This window comes from Ixodes scapularis, unplaced genomic scaffold (assembly GCF_016920785.2).
Source record: "Ixodes scapularis isolate PalLabHiFi unplaced genomic scaffold, ASM1692078v2 PGA_scaffold4__175_contigs__length_147842914, whole genome shotgun sequence".
Lineage (NCBI taxonomy): Eukaryota > Metazoa > Arthropoda > Arachnida > Ixodida > Ixodidae > Ixodes > Ixodes scapularis.
Genome location: NW_024609879.1, coordinates 115,357,134 through 115,376,982, shown reverse-complemented (window position 1 = coordinate 115,376,982; position 19,849 = coordinate 115,357,134). Strand labels below are relative to the sequence as shown.

Below are 19,849 nucleotides of genomic sequence, written 5' to 3'. Positions count from 1 at the left end.
ATGACGACTCAGGCAGTCCAGGCGCTGTGTACAACGCTGAAACACGTGATTCTTGGCCATATGAATCATAAATGAATCTAAGAGACTTTCTTTATAGACTTTCTTTGTAGACCACGACTCAAATATTAATAGTAGTTAACCTAGTTAAGCCCGACACATCAGTCCTTGGCAATGGTAAACTGAATATGATTCGAAGTAAGACAGAAAGGCCAGTTTATACTGCTCCCAAATTATTATAAACCCGAAACTTGTAGGATTTTGAAATAAGGTTAGAACGCTACGCACGATATAAAATTTACACCAACACTAAAAGATTATCCAGGATAAATAGAGACAAACAAGTTGTTACTCCGGCGACTTTTTAGTTCCTTTTACTGGCTATATCTCCCGAATCTCCGCTCTTTACCTTTTTCGGTATGCTATACAGCATCGCGATATTCGGAACAGTCATTGCGACATCGCTAAACGAAGGTGATGCCTAAACCGACAATCGAATCTATGCGCGTTTTCAGTGCCGTGACGTCACTGGCAGGCGAGATTCAGGTCGAGCAGACCGTCTAAAGAACAGAGTATGCCGAGTATGTTTCATTCTGCTCATGTTTCATTCTGCATTTCATCGAGCTTAAAAAGCATTCATTTGGCCCCATGGAACTGCTGGTAGTAAGTACGCTGAGAAAAAATTCTACAGTGCAGAGTAAACTCCCACCTACCACTAGCGTCACATTTTAGCTGCTGCCAGTAGAAACTTTTAGTTTGAAAGAAACGGTGAGAACCAAAATTGCAAATTTGATAATCTTGTGAGAAAAAAAAATAGTTTGCCCTAATATTTGGATTACTATATAAGCGATATTGGTTGGCGTGTTTGGTCAATTTCGAGGCGAATTGACGACCATGAATAAACGCCGGAGTACCTGTTTAACCACCAAGTCTGCGTCTACCCACACCGGGTGTAGGCACTGCGCGTGCGCACAAACGAGATCCGCGTGAAGTGAAGCGTCTGCACGCGCGCGCCACGCCGACAGCAACGCCACCGCATGCGGTGTTACGTTAGAGCGGCACGTTGGTGTATCGATGCGCAGGAGGATTGTGTTACACGGAGATGGCAGCCCTGTTACCAGCGGCTGGAGGCAGCTACGCCTACGTCACGGCCGGAAGCAAGGCCATGGGAAGATACGGAGACATCGTTCCCTTCATGCACGGCTGGAGCATGCTGATGATGGCTGACCCCATGAACGCGGCCTTCCAGGGAATTACATTTGCGAGTTACGCCCTCAGCCCACTGTATGGAGATTGCAGCCAACCGTACGCGGTGAAGGTACTCGTGGCACTCACGTTTACGGGTAAGCAGCCGTGCGTGATTCCTGCGAACTTTAAGTTGCGCGGTAAAGTAAAGTGAGAATCGGTAGTTCGCTGGCCGCACGGGCTTGGTTTTTCAGAATGGCGAATCGCGTAGACCTAGAGACCACTTTGCAAAAAGAACCTCCATTTAGAGTACTTATGATCAGCTACCCAGTTTCAAAGAGGGGGACTGTATGCGTGTGTGTGTGTGTGTGTTGGGGGGGGGGGGTTATTGATAGTTCCGCCTGGAAAAAATTGAGTCGTGGACCTAAGATATAAAAACGTGGTGGCAGGTCAGTCCGAACCCTTCATGCAGCTTCATAAATAAAGTCCGTTCACTTACTTTGTGAGTCTTGCGATCTGGGCCGGCTTGCTAGACCAGCGTCTCAGCTGAGACTGGGTGAAAGGAAGCGCTGCAAAGGCTGAGGCGTGCGAGCGTCTTGAGATGTGGTTTGAGTCCAGTTCAGCTCGTGCGCTGGCTTTGGCAGTGCTTTCTTTCACCCGGGCTCAGCTGACAACGCTATTTCTAGCAAGCCGGCCCTGGTTACTGCCAATTTCTTCTCTGCAACCTTTCACCCGTCTTTTTCATTTTTTTTTTCATCGCACAGAAACTGAACGGCAACCCATTGAGTGTACATATACACATTGTCCTTATATCATGATGTTAGCTGGCAGGAATTTTACATATGGCCTATTCCCCAGCATTTTTCAGTGTAGAAAGACCAGCTTTCTTTTTTTCGTGTGTGTGTTGTAATTAAGCAATCTTTGTTTTCGCCCAGTAATCAGAGGGTCATAGGTATTCTTGCTGAAAAAAACTAGTTCCTACGTTATCATAACAAAAAAGATAACACCCCCAATTTTAAAACCCCCGAGTAGACACATATACACGCGCATCACAGGGAAACACGGTGTACACTTTGTTAGTGCATACCGTTTTTGCAGAACTGGATCAATAAAAAGCCTGTTTTATCTCAGATTAGGTTTTTATTGCATAGTTCAAATTTAGGGTAAGGGTTCTGTAAGCTTTAAATCCCACTCGTTATTCTTGGTTAGTCAGCTGGAAACAGTTCCGTTTATTTTATTTTTTTCACAAAACCGTTACTCATTCGGCTTTCATTGCAAAAAAAAAATATTTTCTAAAGCTTATGATCCCACGAAGAATCGCAAGAAGTACAATTTGATTTTCCATCCGGCTTTAAAGAAACGCGTGATTAAACTTGAAATAAGTAATGCACGATTTTACAGAATACGACCCAGTTATGCCATTCTTGATTGCAATATAGGTGGATGAGTTTTCTTGCCACTTGTCTTATTGTTACCTTAAGGGTCTTAAAAAATGCAAAATATCGCGTAAGGTGTTCTTACCGTAGTCCTTATGAAGGCGAACATAGTATTTCTGCTCAAATTGCTTAGCTTCGTTAGGAGGCGTTAAAAATCTGTTCGCTTGCTTTTGAAGCACTTTAACTTTATTCTAAAGTTGTTTAATCGTATTGTGGCTTTTTACTTAGAAAAGAAGTTATAGAAGAGTTTTATATATATGCAAATACAACCATGAGGTGGCAGCTGTGTTGCCATCGCAAAAAATGGCCGTCTTCTATAGCCTTCTGAAGCTCGTCTGCCATTTTAGATACGGCGTTTTGCGTATGATCAAGTTTCCATGATACGAATGAGTTCCTTAATTTGTTTCCTATTGGGATGCCATCCCAACGCTGCAATAAGTACGCATTCGCGAGACGGTACCAGCTTTCAATATATTAGCAAACCAACAAACGCTTTTAATTATTGCATCTTTCCCGCGGGACGAAAAGTACAGGAACTCCAAGTAAAGTTACAAGAATAGAGGGGTCCTCAGGACCGCAGAATGCAGACACGTATTTGTAAAAAAAAAAGCTGCATAGAACATGTCGCGCTAGTCGGGTCTGCAGCTTAACCGTTGTTCTTAAAGGCATTGTACGCTTTAAACGTAGCTAAAACGCATGTAATATTAATACACTTTGAAGCTGCAGTCAAAATTGACGCAGCTATCTGGACCGTTCTATGTATACTGTTTCGCCCTCGATGAAACTCCGGGACCAAGATACGTGTCCACAATGACTTCGTGACTACATATTCATAAAATAAGTTCTACTTAGTCGCAGATCTATAAAGGTATAATTAAAAAAAAATATATATATATATATATAATTACCTTTCAACCATGCTGCGTACTCATTCAATCAGTTTCGAGCTCGTACCGATATACAAGATAATTTATTCAGAGCTCCTGCATTGTCATTGATTAAAATAACATTGTTATCTTTCTCTAGCTTTGGGAACCGCACTAAATTGTTTTTCCGTGAAGACATCAGCATGGGTCCAAAACGTACTGTCCGCACTCAAGTGTCTCGTTCTGGTCTCGATCATCATAACTGGGAGCGTCTGGTTGTTTAAGGGTAACTATATCATTTTTCTTGTTTTATCTTATGGGTCGCTTTTGACCCTGCATTTCTACCAAGCATGCTGATAAGTGTATATCTTGCGGATGAATGAGCGTGTTGGTGTCTAAGTTACGAAAACAAAATAGGGACAGAAACAAATAGAAACGACATTGGCTTTTAACGCACAACAATACTTTTACTTTTGTCATGGGTGTTTATGCCACCCTCATGTATCCATATTCATAATAATTTGAGATTAAAAAAGTGAGCATGACATCAATAAAGCATGTAGGTTATCAAGTCCAAAACGTTAACAGAAATGAATCTAAGCAAATATCTCGCTGCCATGTCTCAATGCCTATCCAGAAGTATTGTGAAAGATAAAAAAGGAAGGCAAATTGCTAGGCAATTGTGTAGCATACGGGAAACATTCTGGCGTCTTAAACGTCTATCGCACTCCGAGTTTCCAGACGCCAGACGTCAATGTTCACGGCGCTCTTCATCAGAGAGTTTAACGCGTACCATTTGTAAGTACACTCGATAGGTGTTCCTAGAATGAAGCGATACTTCCGCTAATCGGGTTGATAAACCGGGTGATCTTCCAGAACCTTCCCTAGTCGCGAGCTCCTCTCCCTCAGTGCGCACAGGTGGTCGCGCTCCTCCTTACCTACCTCACTCCTCCTCGCCTGCCCTTCTGTTTCGATAACCTCCTCGTTTACCAATCAGCGTCGAGCACCTCACTTCTCCTTACCCACCCGTCAACCAATCAGTGTCGAGCCTCGCGGCCACGCTTTTATCCGGGCTTCACGAAATCCGAACGCCTAGCCAAAAAACGTTTCATGTTAAAGGTTAACTGAACTGTTGCATGTGACATGGCAGTATATCTACGTAGTAGAATAAACCTGTAAAGCCAGATAATCCAAACAAATTTCCAAAGCACATCTCGTGCGCGTACAAAATAAATAATGTCTAATAGACCTCGCAGAAAATGATTTTTAGACTAAGACGCGTACCAGCCGAAACTATAACATAGCTGTTTGAGTTTGTGTAGTGTACAGTTATTGCGGGTATGGAAACGTGAGAAGCTTATTATACCTACTAAATCGGGCGACCATGTGGCGGTTTACCTCTAACATGAACGGGCACCTTATGGCGGAATTCGCCAGTATCACATTGCTTCCAACCGCCTGCCATCACCAACGAATATCCTTGCGTGCATTTACCCTGTACTCTATTACGGCTCATTTATTTCTCCCGACAACAGGATAAATGTATTTGATTCCCTTAACCTATCACGCGAGACACTGTTTGATGCTTTTAACGTTCGGACTTTAAAGCCAACAGAATTTTGCGATATCATCATTCAAGCTACAATGGACGATATGCTTCGCAGTATCCCGGAAATTATAGCCTATAAAACGTCATCTCTGTTCTTGACATTTCAGAGAATAAGCTTCTCGACTCTCCGTTTTTCACCCTCAACACAAATCCGGCGAACATTGTGGAAGCATTCTATGGAGCCCTCACGTGCTACAGCGGATGGTATTAAATATTTTATTGGTCACTATTGTTAAAGCGGCCGAAAATTGTTCAATAGTTTGAAGGGGGCGATTGATGCGCCTTTTTCTGTCATTCGCCGCGGAACCTACATAAACACGTGATTAATAGGGCACACACACACAAAAAAAAAAAAGACTAATTAAATTTTTAAAAAAATTTGTTACGTAAAACTTAACGTACGTGTTAGTTTTTCTTCCTTTTTTTTTTGGGGGGGGGGATATGTTTAGTTATAGAAGGTTTTTTGTTTACAGATTTCTTTTGAAAAGCCGTGAAAGATGCACTACTATAGGGCCTGTGCTGATGAGTTATACGGCCAAGAAGACGTAATATATAGGACTAATCATCAGGAGAAGCCAAACAACTAACTCTAATTGGTTAACACTTAAGACTGCTTATCTGTAGGAATGTGAAAGCATTCCTACGCGCAACAACGCATTCCTACAAACAGCGCGCCACGTCTTCCTTTTGAACACGGCGCTCCGGTGGTGACGTCACGCTCCCCCACTGCGCAGGCGCGGCGGACCTCGCCGGCTTCACGACAGCTTCCGTGACGAAGCAATTGCGTTGCTGTGCTTTTATTTGTGCTTTATTTCGGAGGCGTGTCCGTTTTGCAGCCCGTGGGAATGCATGTGCCGTTTCGCGCAGCCACTCGGTATTTAGGTGCCGTTTTTCGCTGCTACAGACATCAGATAAACACCGCCTCGCTTCATGCGCCATTTCGTGCTTTCGCATCAAAACCGCGCCGACGCTTCCTCGCGTTGCACAATTAGTAACTCTAGCGCATCACAGCACTTTGTACGCGCTTCGAGCATTACTGAAATTACTAATATAGGGTGTTTTGATGGCCCTCTGCAAGTTTATAAAAGTAAGCATGCATTTATTATTTCGAATTAAAAAGTTCATAAACAAATCTTAATTATGGTGTTATTTTTCGTGGCAATTATCCCCCTTCATTATGTCCCGCTAACCGTGAAACTCACCTGTGCGGGCCGCTTTCGCGGCTTTCTTTTTATATTCAATCGTCCAAGCCAAATAATGAACAAAACACTGTATGTACTCTATAGGGATCCGAGAACACTCTATCTGCCGCCACGAGGCACCGGTGTCGCGAGTACAAGATCACACTACTATTCTTAACTGACTACAGATGCAATCAAATGTATATCAAGAAAGTCCCTCTTTCTCCCTTACAGGCAACACGTAACCTACATAGCGGAGGAAATTTCAAATCCCACCCGAACCATCCCACTGGCGTTGACGTCTGGGATCCTCATCGTCAGCTTGATAAACATCCTCAGCAACCTCGCCTACTTCGTGGTGCTGGACGCCGGCACAGTGGCCAAGTCAGAAGCCATCGCCGTGTCCTTCGCTGCAGTCACCTGGGGAACTGCCGCAGCCTCCTGCTTCCCTGTGATCGTGGCCATCAGCGCCTTCGGAAACCTCTGCGGCGGTTTCTTCAGCAGCTCCAGGCTGATCCTGGCGGCAGCAAGACAAGGCCAGATGCCATCCGTGTTTTCCTTGGTAACCGTGAAGTCCTCGGTGCCTCTAACGTCAGTCCTACTTCGTGGTTTTCTGTCGCTTGTGTATACCTTTGCGGGTTCCGTAAGCTTCATCATCAACGGCCTCTCCTTCGTGGTTGCCTTGAACGAGACTCTAACGATGATTTGTTTCTTGGTGCTTCGGTATTCTATGAAAGACGCGCCGAGGCCTTTCAGGGTCCCAACAGCGCTTCCGGTTTTTTACTTGGTGATACTTATTTTACTGGTCGTCATACCTCTGACCAGCCCGTCCGGGTACATGCAGTACGTGGTCGTTGTTGTTGGCTATTTAGTGGGCGTTTTATGTTACGTACTGTTTATTAGATTTGATGCCACCTTTCCCGGAGCTGAGGCAATCTCTATAAACATTCAGAAATGCTTCATGTGTGTGCCTTGTCTAAATGAGCTTGAACTTATGCTCAAGGAACGTTTGTGACGAAGTAAAGGTTACAATGTATGAAATAATGTTGATAAATTGACTTTTTGGTATTTACAGATCATGCTGGAGTGAAACAACGCAAACACAAATATAGGGAAAAGATCGGGACAGGAGAGAGTGCCAACACTTAATTAGAACTTTTACTATAGTAAAGGGAAAAAAATAAATCCGAAATAATAACGATGTATTACATTGAATGGGTTAAAACAGCGCAAAAAGACGAAGGACCAGTAAAAGGAAACACACAGACACAGCGCTGACTTACGACTGAAATATTTACTGCTGCGCCATTCAGCAAGTAAACTTGAAAGGAGACAAACATAAAAGCAATCGGCCCGATAACACGTCATCCTCCACTCAAGCCGATACGTGGCTACACGTATTTACCTGCCCTTTCTGATAAAATTCATTTCATCACTAACCAGGGCAAGTGATGGAACACTAATGCACATGTCTGCGTCATGGTTGGCAATAAAAAAAGCTTCGTCAATCTCCCGAGCGTACTTAGTTTTATGTCGGGCTAAAATCTTAATTTCAGTAAACATTGGAGAGCACGCACATCTGTCACAGTGGACCGCCAGGTTGCCAGACGGGGAGGAGCGTAAGGACAGAGAATGTTCTCTCGCCCGGTCGTTAACACATCTCCCCGTCTGCCCAATGTACACTTTTCCACAGGACAACGGAATAAGGTAAACCACCCAACACGCGCAGGCGACAAACGGGTTAAGCACCGCAACCCGTTTGTCGCCTGCGCGTTTTTATGCCAAAAACAACATTCAAATTTTTCCGCGCTCTCCAGTTTGGTGACGTCACATGCTTTAAAACTCGACGTTTCTATAACTTGCATGTAAAGCAGGCAGTCTAAGCAAACAAAATATATTGCGCACTCTTTTTTTTATATTTTATTTGGTAACGTAAGCATTTCTAATTCTTTTTTTTTTCTTTTTTTACAACCTCAAATTTCTTGTAACTCAATGTTCTCTACTACGATTTGCTGGATCGCGTATCCTCGCTTCGAGGCCCCTGCGCGATTGCGTTCACCGGTCGGCCATCTTACGTCACCCGCTGAAGCGCTGTCAAGGTTGTGGTCAAGTGACCCATGCGTCTATTGTCACGTGACCTACAGATGGTAACCATAGTAACTGTCTAGGCTTGACATCACTAGAGCTGATGATGTCAGATGGCCGACCCGTGACCGCATTTGCGGAGGGGCGATCAGCGATCCAGCAAATCGTCAATGGAATGAGATCAGCGTTATATTCGTCAAGAACAAACTGTACTGTCCCCATGTTACAATATGGATGGATGGATGGATGCTACTGGTTTTACCCTTTATAATGGACGCTAGCTTGAGCCACCTAGCCTAAAAACAAAAAGGATGGTTGGTACCCTCACCCTTCTAAGCCAATCTGCTCTCCTGCGCATTTTTCTAACAATCACCAGACAGTGTGGATTATGGATGGATGGATGGATGGATGGATGAATGAATGTTAATGCCTGTACCCTTTTTAACGGACAGTAGCTTGCGCCACTTAGCCTTGAAATTAAGAACCAAATATCGCCGCCGCATTTTGAGTGTTGCCAGTAGAGCCTCTCATCCCCCACAGACCAAAAAAAATTTTCAATTAACTTCAATTAAAAAAAAAATATTGTGACTTGTAGCTTGGCTTACTAGCTCAAATTTGCCGATTTATGTATTTAAACAATTTTGAAGCAAATCAGCAGCGATCAATATTTTTCCAGGTGTGCTTCGGCAACAGGAGCTCTCAGATTATTACCTTGATACCTCCGTTGAAGTACCATGTCGATGAAATCTTTGAATATATATATATATATATATATATCAGTGTGTCGAACCGAAAAAGATACGGGTTCGGTTACGGTTCAGGTTCAGGTAAATTTATTTTGTTCCGGTTCAGTTCCGGTTCGATTAATTCAATCCGCGAACCGGTGTGCGAACCGGTTCGGGGCGCTGAACCGATTCGCGAACCGGTTCGGAAATTATAAATGACAAATTGCAACATCAAAATAAATTACAAATAAAACATCTGAAATCAGCACATACGAAACGGGATACATCGTAGTGTAGGGCTCAGGGATTTCTACCAGGAATGGTTTCTTGATGTGCACTCAAAGGTTACCTCACACACTTTACGCATTCGGACGTCATCTAATTGGGTCCGACGCAGTAGCTGTAAAATCCGCGTCCTCCTTACAAACCCACTTACAAGTAGAACTTGCTAACTATCCCGCCACCTCGGCGTGTAAGCTATTGAAGGAACAGTGGGGAGAAAATACAGCTTTCTTTATTTGAACTAGCCTTCGGTAACTCAAATTAGACCCTTAAAGAAGTTTTCATTAAACAAGATACGGAATATGAAAAACACTTCACCGAACGCAACGCCAGAAGGACGTAATAGGATAAATATTAAAATAGAAGAGTTCGCTGCCTCACAAATCTGTTAGCTTCTAAGTGCCTATACAAAACCGGATGCATTATTATCAAACTCCACAGCCTTTTCTTTTCTCATTCCGATGGAAGCAAACTTCAAGAACTCGGTTGTTCTAGAAACGTGTTACGAAATGAGCACACAGCAGCATTTAGGATTTACGAGAATGAAATCCCGTGACGCGATTTTTTTTTTTTTTTTTTGCACAGCCTTCCAGTTTTTTTTTTTCTGTGCAAGCCGCGACCAGCGCAATACTGGTTCCTATGTCAAAATTCATGGATGCAGCGTTTGTCAAGATTCATGGATGCAGCGTTTATATTCCTAAGACTGAGTGGAGAAGAAAAATATGTAAGCGAGGTGTGTGTCAGTTGACGGCACTTAATAAACAAATGGCATTGATAGCACATTCATTGTCAACAGCGCGTGGCCGAACCGTTTTGAAATGAGCCGGTAACCGTTATTTTTTTCCGGTTCAGTTCCGGTTCGGGTTCATCGCGATAACAATATACTGTAAAATCCTTTATTTTCGCGGCCCCTATTTTTCGCGAATCGGTCACAGATGACATAATCGCGACGACTAAATTTCGCGAATTCCAGACGCCTGCATTGAAAATATTAAGGACCGAAATTTTCGCGTGCCCTTAAATTTCGCGAATTCTTCAATCCGCGAAATTCGCGAAATTCGTGAAATTCGCGAAATTTGAGGGCTCGCGAACATTAAGGGTAACGGTTCGGGTTTGGTTTCAGTTCCGGAAAAAATACCGATTCGGTTCCGGTTTTCGGTTCGGTTCGGTTCCGGTTCGACACCCTGATATATATATATATATATATGCAGGATGTTTCAGAGAACGCAGGCCAAATCGCTCCTGCGAAAACTAAACATCGCACAAAAAAAAGGTTAATGCTGTGTTAGTGTCTGCCCAAGAGCCTATATATTTAAAAAAAATGATAACGTTCGGGAAAAATAGTTTTTATTTGTTTTTAAGGGACTAACTTTTTATCTGTTCATTCGAAGGCCATAGTTTCAATTAGAAACTTACTGGGGATCATGAATGACCCCTATATCAACCCCTTTAAGACAAGTATAAAGCATGCCGAGCATTTTCTATGTTTTGAAAAACACTTGAATTCTGACGCGTACTCTGGTTTTGAATTCTTATCCAAACGCATTTTGGTGGCAGCTGTCCTGCCCTCCGACGTCCGAAGCGCAGAACCGAAGCCAGTGCGGCCGATGTTATGAGCCGAAGGGCCAATCAAACCACGAAAGGGGCAGAACGTCATGGCGTGCTTTCTGCAGTTGATAGGACCAGCCGGTATTCGCCGTCTCTCTGTGCGTGCTCCTCCACCGGCTAGTCAAGCGCAGAGAGCACGCTATGACATTGCACTTTTTACGGCGTTTGATTGGCCCTTCGGTTCATAACATGGGCGGCGCACAACCCGCCCGCCTCCCTTCCCTCTCTCGTAAAAAAAAAACAAATAAGTGTAGCGCGCGCTCGTGGCCAGGCGATAAGGAACGCCTGGCAGTTCGACAGGGCATGACATTGCAGGATTGAGCTCTGACTTTTGGGCTGACCTTGGTTCTGCGCTTCAGCCGTCGGAGGGCAGAACAGCTGCCGCCAAGATGCGCTTGGATAAGAATCCGAAACCTGAGTATGCGTCAGAATTGAGGGGTTTTTCGAAACATGGTAAAATGCTCGGCCTGTTTTATACTTGTCTAAAAATGGTTGATATAGGGGTTATTGGTGATGCCCAGTAAGTTTCTAATTGAAACTATGGCCTTCAAATGAACAAATGAAAAGTTACTTTCTAAAAAATTTCTAAAAAACAATTTTTTCTAAACGTTGTTATTTTTTTTAAAAATGGGCTCTTGGGCCGACACCAACACAGCATCAGCCTTTTTTTCTGTTGGATGCTCAGCTTTCGCAGGAGCGATTTGGACTGCGTTTTCTAAAACACCCTGTATATATAGACCATTCCATTGAGCGCTCTCTGGGCGGCACCATTTTGTTGGACCGCAGCGCCGTCTCCACACATCCGGGAAGTTCAGCGGGTTCGGCCAATCGGCGGGGTAAAACGAGAGAGAGGCCACGCGCCCGACTCCGCTAGCAGACGACAAAACGGGAGGTTGCCATTCTCCATCTTTGGGCTGTATTGGCGGACTATACCGAACATCGAACTCTCGCTTGTGGCTGCCGTTGTGAAGTGGTTCGTGTTCTTAGAATAGTTGTGGCTACTCCAAAATCAGCCTATAGCTCTCTGTTGTTCTATTTTGCTAAATGATCAACTAGCATATATTTTTCCCCTTACTTAAATAGCAGTTGAGTCAGCCGGCAGTACTACCCTCAACTACTGCGTGTGTTGCGGCAGGAGAGCACGTTTTATTTATTATTTCAGACTTCCACTCATGGTCGCTAAAGGCCTACACCAGTAACTTTGTATAGTAAAAGAGGTACAGCAACCGGATTTACTTTTCGCTAAAGGACCGGCCAATCTGACACAGTTTTCCCTATTTTTTATTTTTTTTTTGCACGCTGTAGTTTTTTTATCTAGCATAATATTACACGACAACTGGCATACATAAATCTGCGCATCTGCGCTTGAAAGTTCCAAAATGGCGCGATTTTAAACAGAGTTTGCACGCCAGCCGGACGCTAGCTACAGCTCACTCGGCGGAGCGGACGGCATCGGGGTGAGAGGGGGAGGGCATTTTTTTCTCTTTTACCCTCTCTGCCATGACCCTAATGGAACGGTCTATACAGGGTGTTTCAGAGAACGCAGGCGAAATCGCTCCTGCGAAAACTACTCATCGCAACGAAAAAAGGCTTGTGGCGTTTTAGTCCTGGGCCAGGGTCCATTTAGAAAAAATGAGTAAAGTCCGGGAATTGCAGAACGATAGAAGGCACGTGAAGCGTGCTTTCTATCGTTCTGCAATTTGTTAATTTCTGAAAAACCGCACGAAATCGACGGGTTTTTAAGCTTACTGATTACCAGCTGAACGTTAGGAAAAGCGACGAAGAGAGAAAGAAACACACTGCTGTTGCACTTCTCTCTTCGTCGCTTTTCCTAACGTTCAGCTGGTAATCAGTAAGCATGGATAACCAACCGGCTCAGCTACAGGCCATCACTAGGGTTTATAAGTTTCGGTTTGCTATCGGACCGCATCTCAGCCCCGGCGGCACCGCGCCCCGTGGAGAGAAAGTGCAACCAACCTCTGCTGCGTCGCGCGATGACAGCGCAGGAGAAGTACTGCTTTATTCTTTCTGCACAAGAATATGTGCCAAGATGCTTGTTCTGGTGTTCAAATCATCACCTACACGCTCCAAATCTTTGCGAATAGGGGGAAGCCAGAGGACAGGTGCGCGATAAAAACTGCCCAACATAGGAAATAATAAGAAAACACCCCACCTTCCGTTGCCCACGTACTTTATTCTTTACGTTTCAAACGTTTTCTTTCTTTTTTTTTAATTACTCGTAAAGGTGCACGACGGGGTCATTTTCATATAGCGAGAGCAAAGGCATAATAGCAATATATAAGCACCAACGGAATGCTGGCGAACTTTGAACACACTCTACATTCCTTTCGATCTTTATTTTCCTTTAAATCGTCGCTCGTTTCTACATACCTGCCATGGAACAGAGGTTTGGGCCTGAAATATAGCGAAGTTTAGCATCGTTCGGTGGTAAAGAAAAAATGCTGTAACTAAAGCAATTACACTTTCACAATATTAATAAAGGTACATACTACCCGGTAAAACCAAAATAACAAAAGTTATTCATGTTATTTTCCGGTGACGAGACAAAATTCACGCGCGTTTTCCCCAAGGAATACTGGAAAAGTAGACTGCATGCTGTCTGCTCCAATTTGCAACCGGAAGTCCCATAGCCAGCTGAGCCTCCAGCGTTTATTGTAATAACTCTATGGTGCCTGCATGTCTGTCTGTCTGAGGGGGAAGACATCCATTGTTGCCCTGAATGTGCCAGCGCGTGACGTTCTCGCGCACTCGGTGCGTCACTTGGGCAGTAAAATGGCGTCTATGCATTAGCCAAAGCTACGCGCTCGAGCTGAGGCCACCAGTCTGCGCGCGCTTCAAAATGCATAAAAAAACGATTGGGCGGTAAGATGGCTGAGATGTCACCACTCAAGCAAAAGCGTGCGTGTGTATGAAGCAGGGTTGGGCAGAAATACTCAAAAATGTATTTTGAAATACAAATACTGGAATACTTTGAAATAGTAGCTAAAATACTGATATTGAAATATATCTGTAAAAGTGTATCGGCGATACGTATCGGAAATATATTTTAAAAAGAGGCAAAAAGTATTTGGAAATACAAATCAAGAATACATTTTAGGGAGGGCAGAAATACAAATACAGAAATACTGATACTGCAATATATTTTTCAAATTTATTTGAGACCAAATTAGATTAAGCTTGGAGTTGGAAGTGGAAGTTTTTGATCCTAAAATTACTTTCCCGTAGGCTTGGCACTTTGCCTTGGAGGTAGTGATTTCGGACGAGGAGGAGTCTTCAATGGGCTCGGAAAAACGTTCCACCAAGTACTGACCGCGGTCCGTTCCCTGACATCCTGTCTGTCTGACGAATGATGCAAAAAGACTTCGAGCGCGCGCTCTAAATAAGTTCGATGTCAGCATCCCATCAAAACGTCTCAACGCCCCTCTCCAATAAGGATACCCCTGTCAACATTTATCACATGACGTCACGGTGGTATGAACTGGTATTCTTTATCTGTAGGTGGGGCCTTGAACGTGAAACTTTAACACGCTGCTGTATGAAAGGACAATACATACTTTTGTTGTAGATTACCTCGTTGAAGATCGTGCAGGATTTTCGAGAATAATGAACCACCTGAAGTATCCTGGAACACATGTCTTATCTTTTGTTACGGTTGAAAAAACGATACGGTGGCATCCCTGTTGTGAAGGCCCTTCCTGCTGACCCTCTGCCACCGACGCATGAATTGCAGTCATCACGTTTCGCCTTGCATACTCCAAATAGAGACCTCGTGGATTGCGATCTTATATTGCGGGCAGAGGTGCGAGCTCTCCGAGAAACAGCGCGCTCGAGACGAGTCCCAGGTTACGAAGTCTAGGTCGGCACAGCGAGGCCACGTCTGACCTCCTTCCTGGGTTTGGGATCACCAGAGCAGCGGGGCACTTTCACGTCGGCTGATGACGTACCCTTGAGCCGTGCAATATTACGGGCGCAGCCGCAGAGGTATTCGAATATCTGTTGAACGTCACTGCGCGAGTTATCCTACTATTTCAAGTCAACCACCGCCAGGCTCGTGCTGCAACGGACTGTGACTCAGCTTTGCCGGATTGGTGTACTGTGTACGCTAAGGCCAGAGAGACGCTTAGCAGCGGGCTTTGGATGCCCGCAAACAATGACTCAAGAAACCCCTACCTAAGGACCTACGGCACAAGATGCTCTGACTCCACTCCTGGCACGCCACCTGGTTCGAGTCTCCTACTGCGCAACAGTTCTCAGAAGAGAGAAGAGGACGCATAGAAAAATAGTTTGGAGAATCGGAAGGAACCTTCGTCAGCATGTTAACAATGCTTCAGCATCTCCTTGACACTGGTGCCCTCAGAAATAGTAATAAAAAAAAGTGTTCAATTTTTTTTTTTTGGGAGGGGAGGGGGAGGAGTATTTCTCAAGAAATGTAACGAAATACATTTCACCCTAATTGTATCGCGATACAAAGGAACATTCAAAATGTATTCCGATACAGAAATACAGATACTGGTGAAACAAATGTATCGCGACACAGAAATACAGATACAAAATGTATTCCTGAAATACTATCGCGATACATTTGTATCGCGATACTGCCAAACCCTGGTATGAAGGCGCTCAACCCCCCTATTCTCTCATGCGCCTTCCGATGAGTGCAGAAAACAGGACTCTATAATCTCGAGCAGGCAGCGTGCAGGCGGCTCTGCGAGTCAGGAACGCACCACACTGCAGAGGATGGAGCGGGCCCACGAGAGCGCCCACTGCGCAATGTAGTCAACCTTTCCGATATCCCGCTGACCCCGGACGAGCAGACGCTTCTTGCAGGAGGGCTACAGTTCTGCTCCACTACAGGCAAGCTCGATGAATTCACGGTCCTACAGGATCTCGACAACATCGCACGCAATCTTCGGCTACGGAAATACTTTCACGAAAAACCACAAAACGCCACAGGTTATCTATTAGTGACAGCTGACAAAGGGTGGGCGCCAAGCACCCATCGCGATTAGCAACTTTATTTATATATAAAATCTGTCTGGAGGGATGTAAAGTGGCAGAGTACAGGGAGCGCCGCCCTCACACTTCCTACTTAACCCCGTCCGAGCGGAACTCCCTCACCTCTATCAACAGACGAAGTGATATAGTTATAAAAGCAGCCGATAAGTGAAGGGCTATTGTAGTAATGAATTCCTGTGATTATCTAAGCAAGGGTCGTCGCCAGTTAAGTGACGCGTCACTTTATCAGGTACTAGGGGAGGATCCCACTGAGGTGCATTCCAGCATTGTTCTCAACACGGTCACGCAACTGTTGAAGAGTGGCAACATTTCATTCATAGTTTTGAATTCTCTCAAACCAAAATACTCTAAGGTACTCTACATGCTTTCAAAGATCCACAAACCAGGTAACTCCGGGTCGTCCGATTATATCCGGAATGGGTGCCGATTTCCAGCATCATATTTCGTCTTATTTGCAACATCCCCCTACATTTGATTCTTTTGTCAAAGAGACCAACCACGTTCTCTACAGATCTCACAAGCTATAGTCCTGGCTGGCTCCTTTCTAGTTACATTAGACGTCTCTTTCCTCTTGACAAATATTCCCCACGACGACGAAGTTGCTTCACTCGTTTAGGCATACGGAATTGTTGGACGCCCTGACCTTCCCGACTCAAGCACGTTGGCACTACTTGCACCCCTCGTGCTAGAGGTTAACAGTTTTGAGTTCGACGGTGATATCAGTGGCACAGCAATGGGCACTATAGAATGGCTCCCAACTACGCAAATATTTTTGAACAAATTTGAAACCACATTCCTTTCTGACCGGCCACAGCGACCTTTATTTTAATGAGAGATACTTTGATGACATGTTTCTCATTTGGGATCACACGGAGGAGCAACTTCTGGAGTTTATAAGAAATTTTAATTCGGCTCATTTTACTATAAAATTTACACACATTTACTCACAAACATAGATAAGGTCAAAGCGTCCGCTTTGACCTTATCGTACCGGTAGGAATATTCTGGACTTCTTAATGAACAACACTCTGCAGCTGTATAAATAAGAGAACACGCTTGCGCATAAACAATTCATGGCTTTGTTTTAGTTGAAGAAATACGAGTGCAATTTTAATTCTGAAAGACCTAGCTTAACTAAACGTTTTAAACTGCCCCAACCACTCTGCGTCTTAAATAAATCAAACGAGGTGTGCTCAGTGCAAGGAAAAAACCACCTCTCTGTGCGGCAAGCGCATTGTTGAGATTAATTTAAATGCTTCAAGTTGTAGAACGAAGCTGATTAGTGGTGAATCTGTCAAGTTTTTAACATATTTAAAGCCATCAAACAAATAATAAAACAAACGCACATCTGAGGCCTTTTGAGCACTCTTAAAGCTAAATGTGTATTATCTACATTTAGATATATGGGCAAATACGAAACTGCAATCAAAATACTATATGTTATGTTAAAATGTGGCCTGGGCGTGTGACATCGTAGCCTTTAGTGAATTATTATTAGTCACTATACGTCTCACCTTAGCATGGGCTATCGTTAGCCGCGCATGCTAAAAGCGCGAGCAAGGTGCTTTGTATGAAGTCTCGGTAGTTGCCCGAGCGTTTTCTGCAGCGAGCGCTCCAGTCAAGGCAGTCAAGGCTATCCGTTCGCACTTGCACAGCCTTTGCAGTTAGTCCATGCCAAAGTGAGGCAAAGTATAGGGAGTATTCACTGGCGGCCATAGCTGTGTGCGCGAATGCTGAGCGCGTGCTGACGGCGAGCTTCCACAGTTCTTTTGCAACGTGCATTCCGCACCATCGAGAGTGCCGGTCTTAGCAGCCTATTGATGTGAGCTCGTTCTGAGCATGCGCTCTAAACAGCACCCACTAATATGGCGTCTGTTAAGGAACCAAGGAATACGAAGGCAATTACGCTAGACAAATCGGTCGGTGCGACCTTTTCCTTTACTGTTCGTTTTTCAGACTGATAAAAATTACAAAATGCATGAGCTCCCGCCGCTTCTCTTCTTCCTCATCGCCCGGTTGCAACATCCTCCCGAGCCTGAAGTTGACTTGGACGAATTTCCAGCAAATAAAGTTTCTGCGCAGGTCTTTTTATGAGCGTACCGTTTTGCAGTTTCACGAGACAGGCACGAACAATTCCGTCAGTTCCGGGGTACGTCTCTACGATTCTCCCCAGTTCCCAGAACAGCTTGGATGCTCGGTTATTTTCCACTATGACTACGTCGTCCACTTTCAGGGAGCAAGTATTGGTGACGGGATATTGATGAGCTGACCGCAACTCCAACAGGTACTCAGACCTCCAGCGTTTCCAAAAATGTTCCATGATTATTTTTCGATACTGGAACTGACGAGCTGTTTCCTTCTGTGTCACGCATCCTGGGAGGTCGTTAGACAAGCTTGTTTCTGGTAGAACTGGCAAACTTTGCCCTATTAAGAAATGTGCTGGCGTGATGACTGATGGCTCTCCTACTCCCGAGTAGAGATATGTCAGTGGTCTTGAGTTTACCATTGCTTCCACCTCTGCAAGGACAGTCGTCAGTGCTTCGAAGCATAGGCTGCTTCTGCCCAACACTTTCTTAAGTGCTGCCTTGACAGATCCAACAAGCCTCTCCCACCACCCGCCCCACCATGGAGCGGCCTCCACAATGAACTTCCAGTTTATTCTGTGTTCTGCAATGTATGATTTGAAAACTTCTTGCTCCAGTGCACCCAATGCCTTCTGGATGTCTTTTGATACTCTCTTGAAGGCTAGTGCATTATCAGAATATATGTCCAGTGGTATGCCTCTTCTTGCTATAAAACGCCGGAATGCAAGCAAGAAAGCTTCAGCAGTGAGGCCCGTTGAGAGCTCGAGGTGAACTGCTCGAGTGGAGGCGCATGTGAAAAGTACGATGTACGCTTTGCTTCAGCTACCGTCGTTTCTTTTTGCGTACAGCGGCCCTGCGAAGTCGACTCCGGTTACCTCGAACGGCTTTGCCTTCTTGATTCAATCTGTCGGTAGCGGAGCTTGCTCAACAGCAGTTGGCCTCGCATTCAACCGTGAACATACGAGGCAACTTTTTATTACCTTCTTGGTCAGCTGCCTAGCACGTATTATCCAGTACCTCTCTCGTAGGTAACACATTGTGCTTGTTACTCCCCCGTGCACAACCTTACAATGAGCGTGCATCACAATTAGCTTGACAAAGTCATATTCGTTCGGTAATAGGACTGGATGTTTCACATCGAGACTTTCCGTCAACCTCTGCAGTCGTCCTCCGACCCGCAGGATTTTGTTTTCGTCAAAGAAAGGATGATACTCTGCGAGTCTTACATTAACCTCCGTCGTATTTTTCTCGCGGAGCATAATATCCGTCTGAAACCTTTCGTTTTGTATCTGCCTGATCCAATACTGCTCTGCTTTGTCCAACTCTGCCGCAATTAATCCACCTCGTATTTTGTCATTTCTCTTCTGAGCGTTGTTAGCGAACCTGATGACCCAGGCAGTGATCCTCAGAACCTTCTGGTAATTCTCGTAACTTCCGGTGTCGAACAATGATGGAACTTCTTGGCCTTTCTCCAACAGCACATGTGTCTCTTCTTTTACTTCGAGTTGAGGCGTGTCTTCCAAGAACACTGAAGATTCAGGCCATTCTGAAGGTTCTTGACTGAGCCAACTCGGCCCTTTCCACCAAAGAGAGTTCGCACGAAGCTCCTGAACGCCTAGTCCTCTGGTCAAGAGATCCGCCGGATTCTCTTGACCGGGGCAGTGCCTCCAGTGGTCCGGGGATGTCATGACGCGTATCTCTGCCACCCTGTTTTTTACAAATGGCTTCCATTTTTCAGGGACTCCTCTCACCCA

General features: G+C 44.7%; 1 protein-coding gene across 1 annotated transcript; it reads left to right on the top strand.

Annotated features, from left to right (window-relative positions):
• Positions 1 to 1,099: 1,099 nt before the first annotated feature.
• Positions 1,100 to 7,364, top strand: LOC120837447 (b(0,+)-type amino acid transporter 1-like). Its single transcript, XM_042293674.1, has 5 exons — positions 1,100 to 1,340; positions 3,645 to 3,770; positions 5,201 to 5,297; positions 6,509 to 7,163; positions 7,350 to 7,364. The coding sequence occupies exons 1-5, from the start codon at positions 1,100 to 1,102 to the stop codon at positions 7,362 to 7,364; spliced, it is 1,134 nt and encodes a 377-aa protein (XP_042149608.1).
• The last annotated feature ends 12,485 nt before the right edge of the window (positions 7,365 to 19,849 follow it).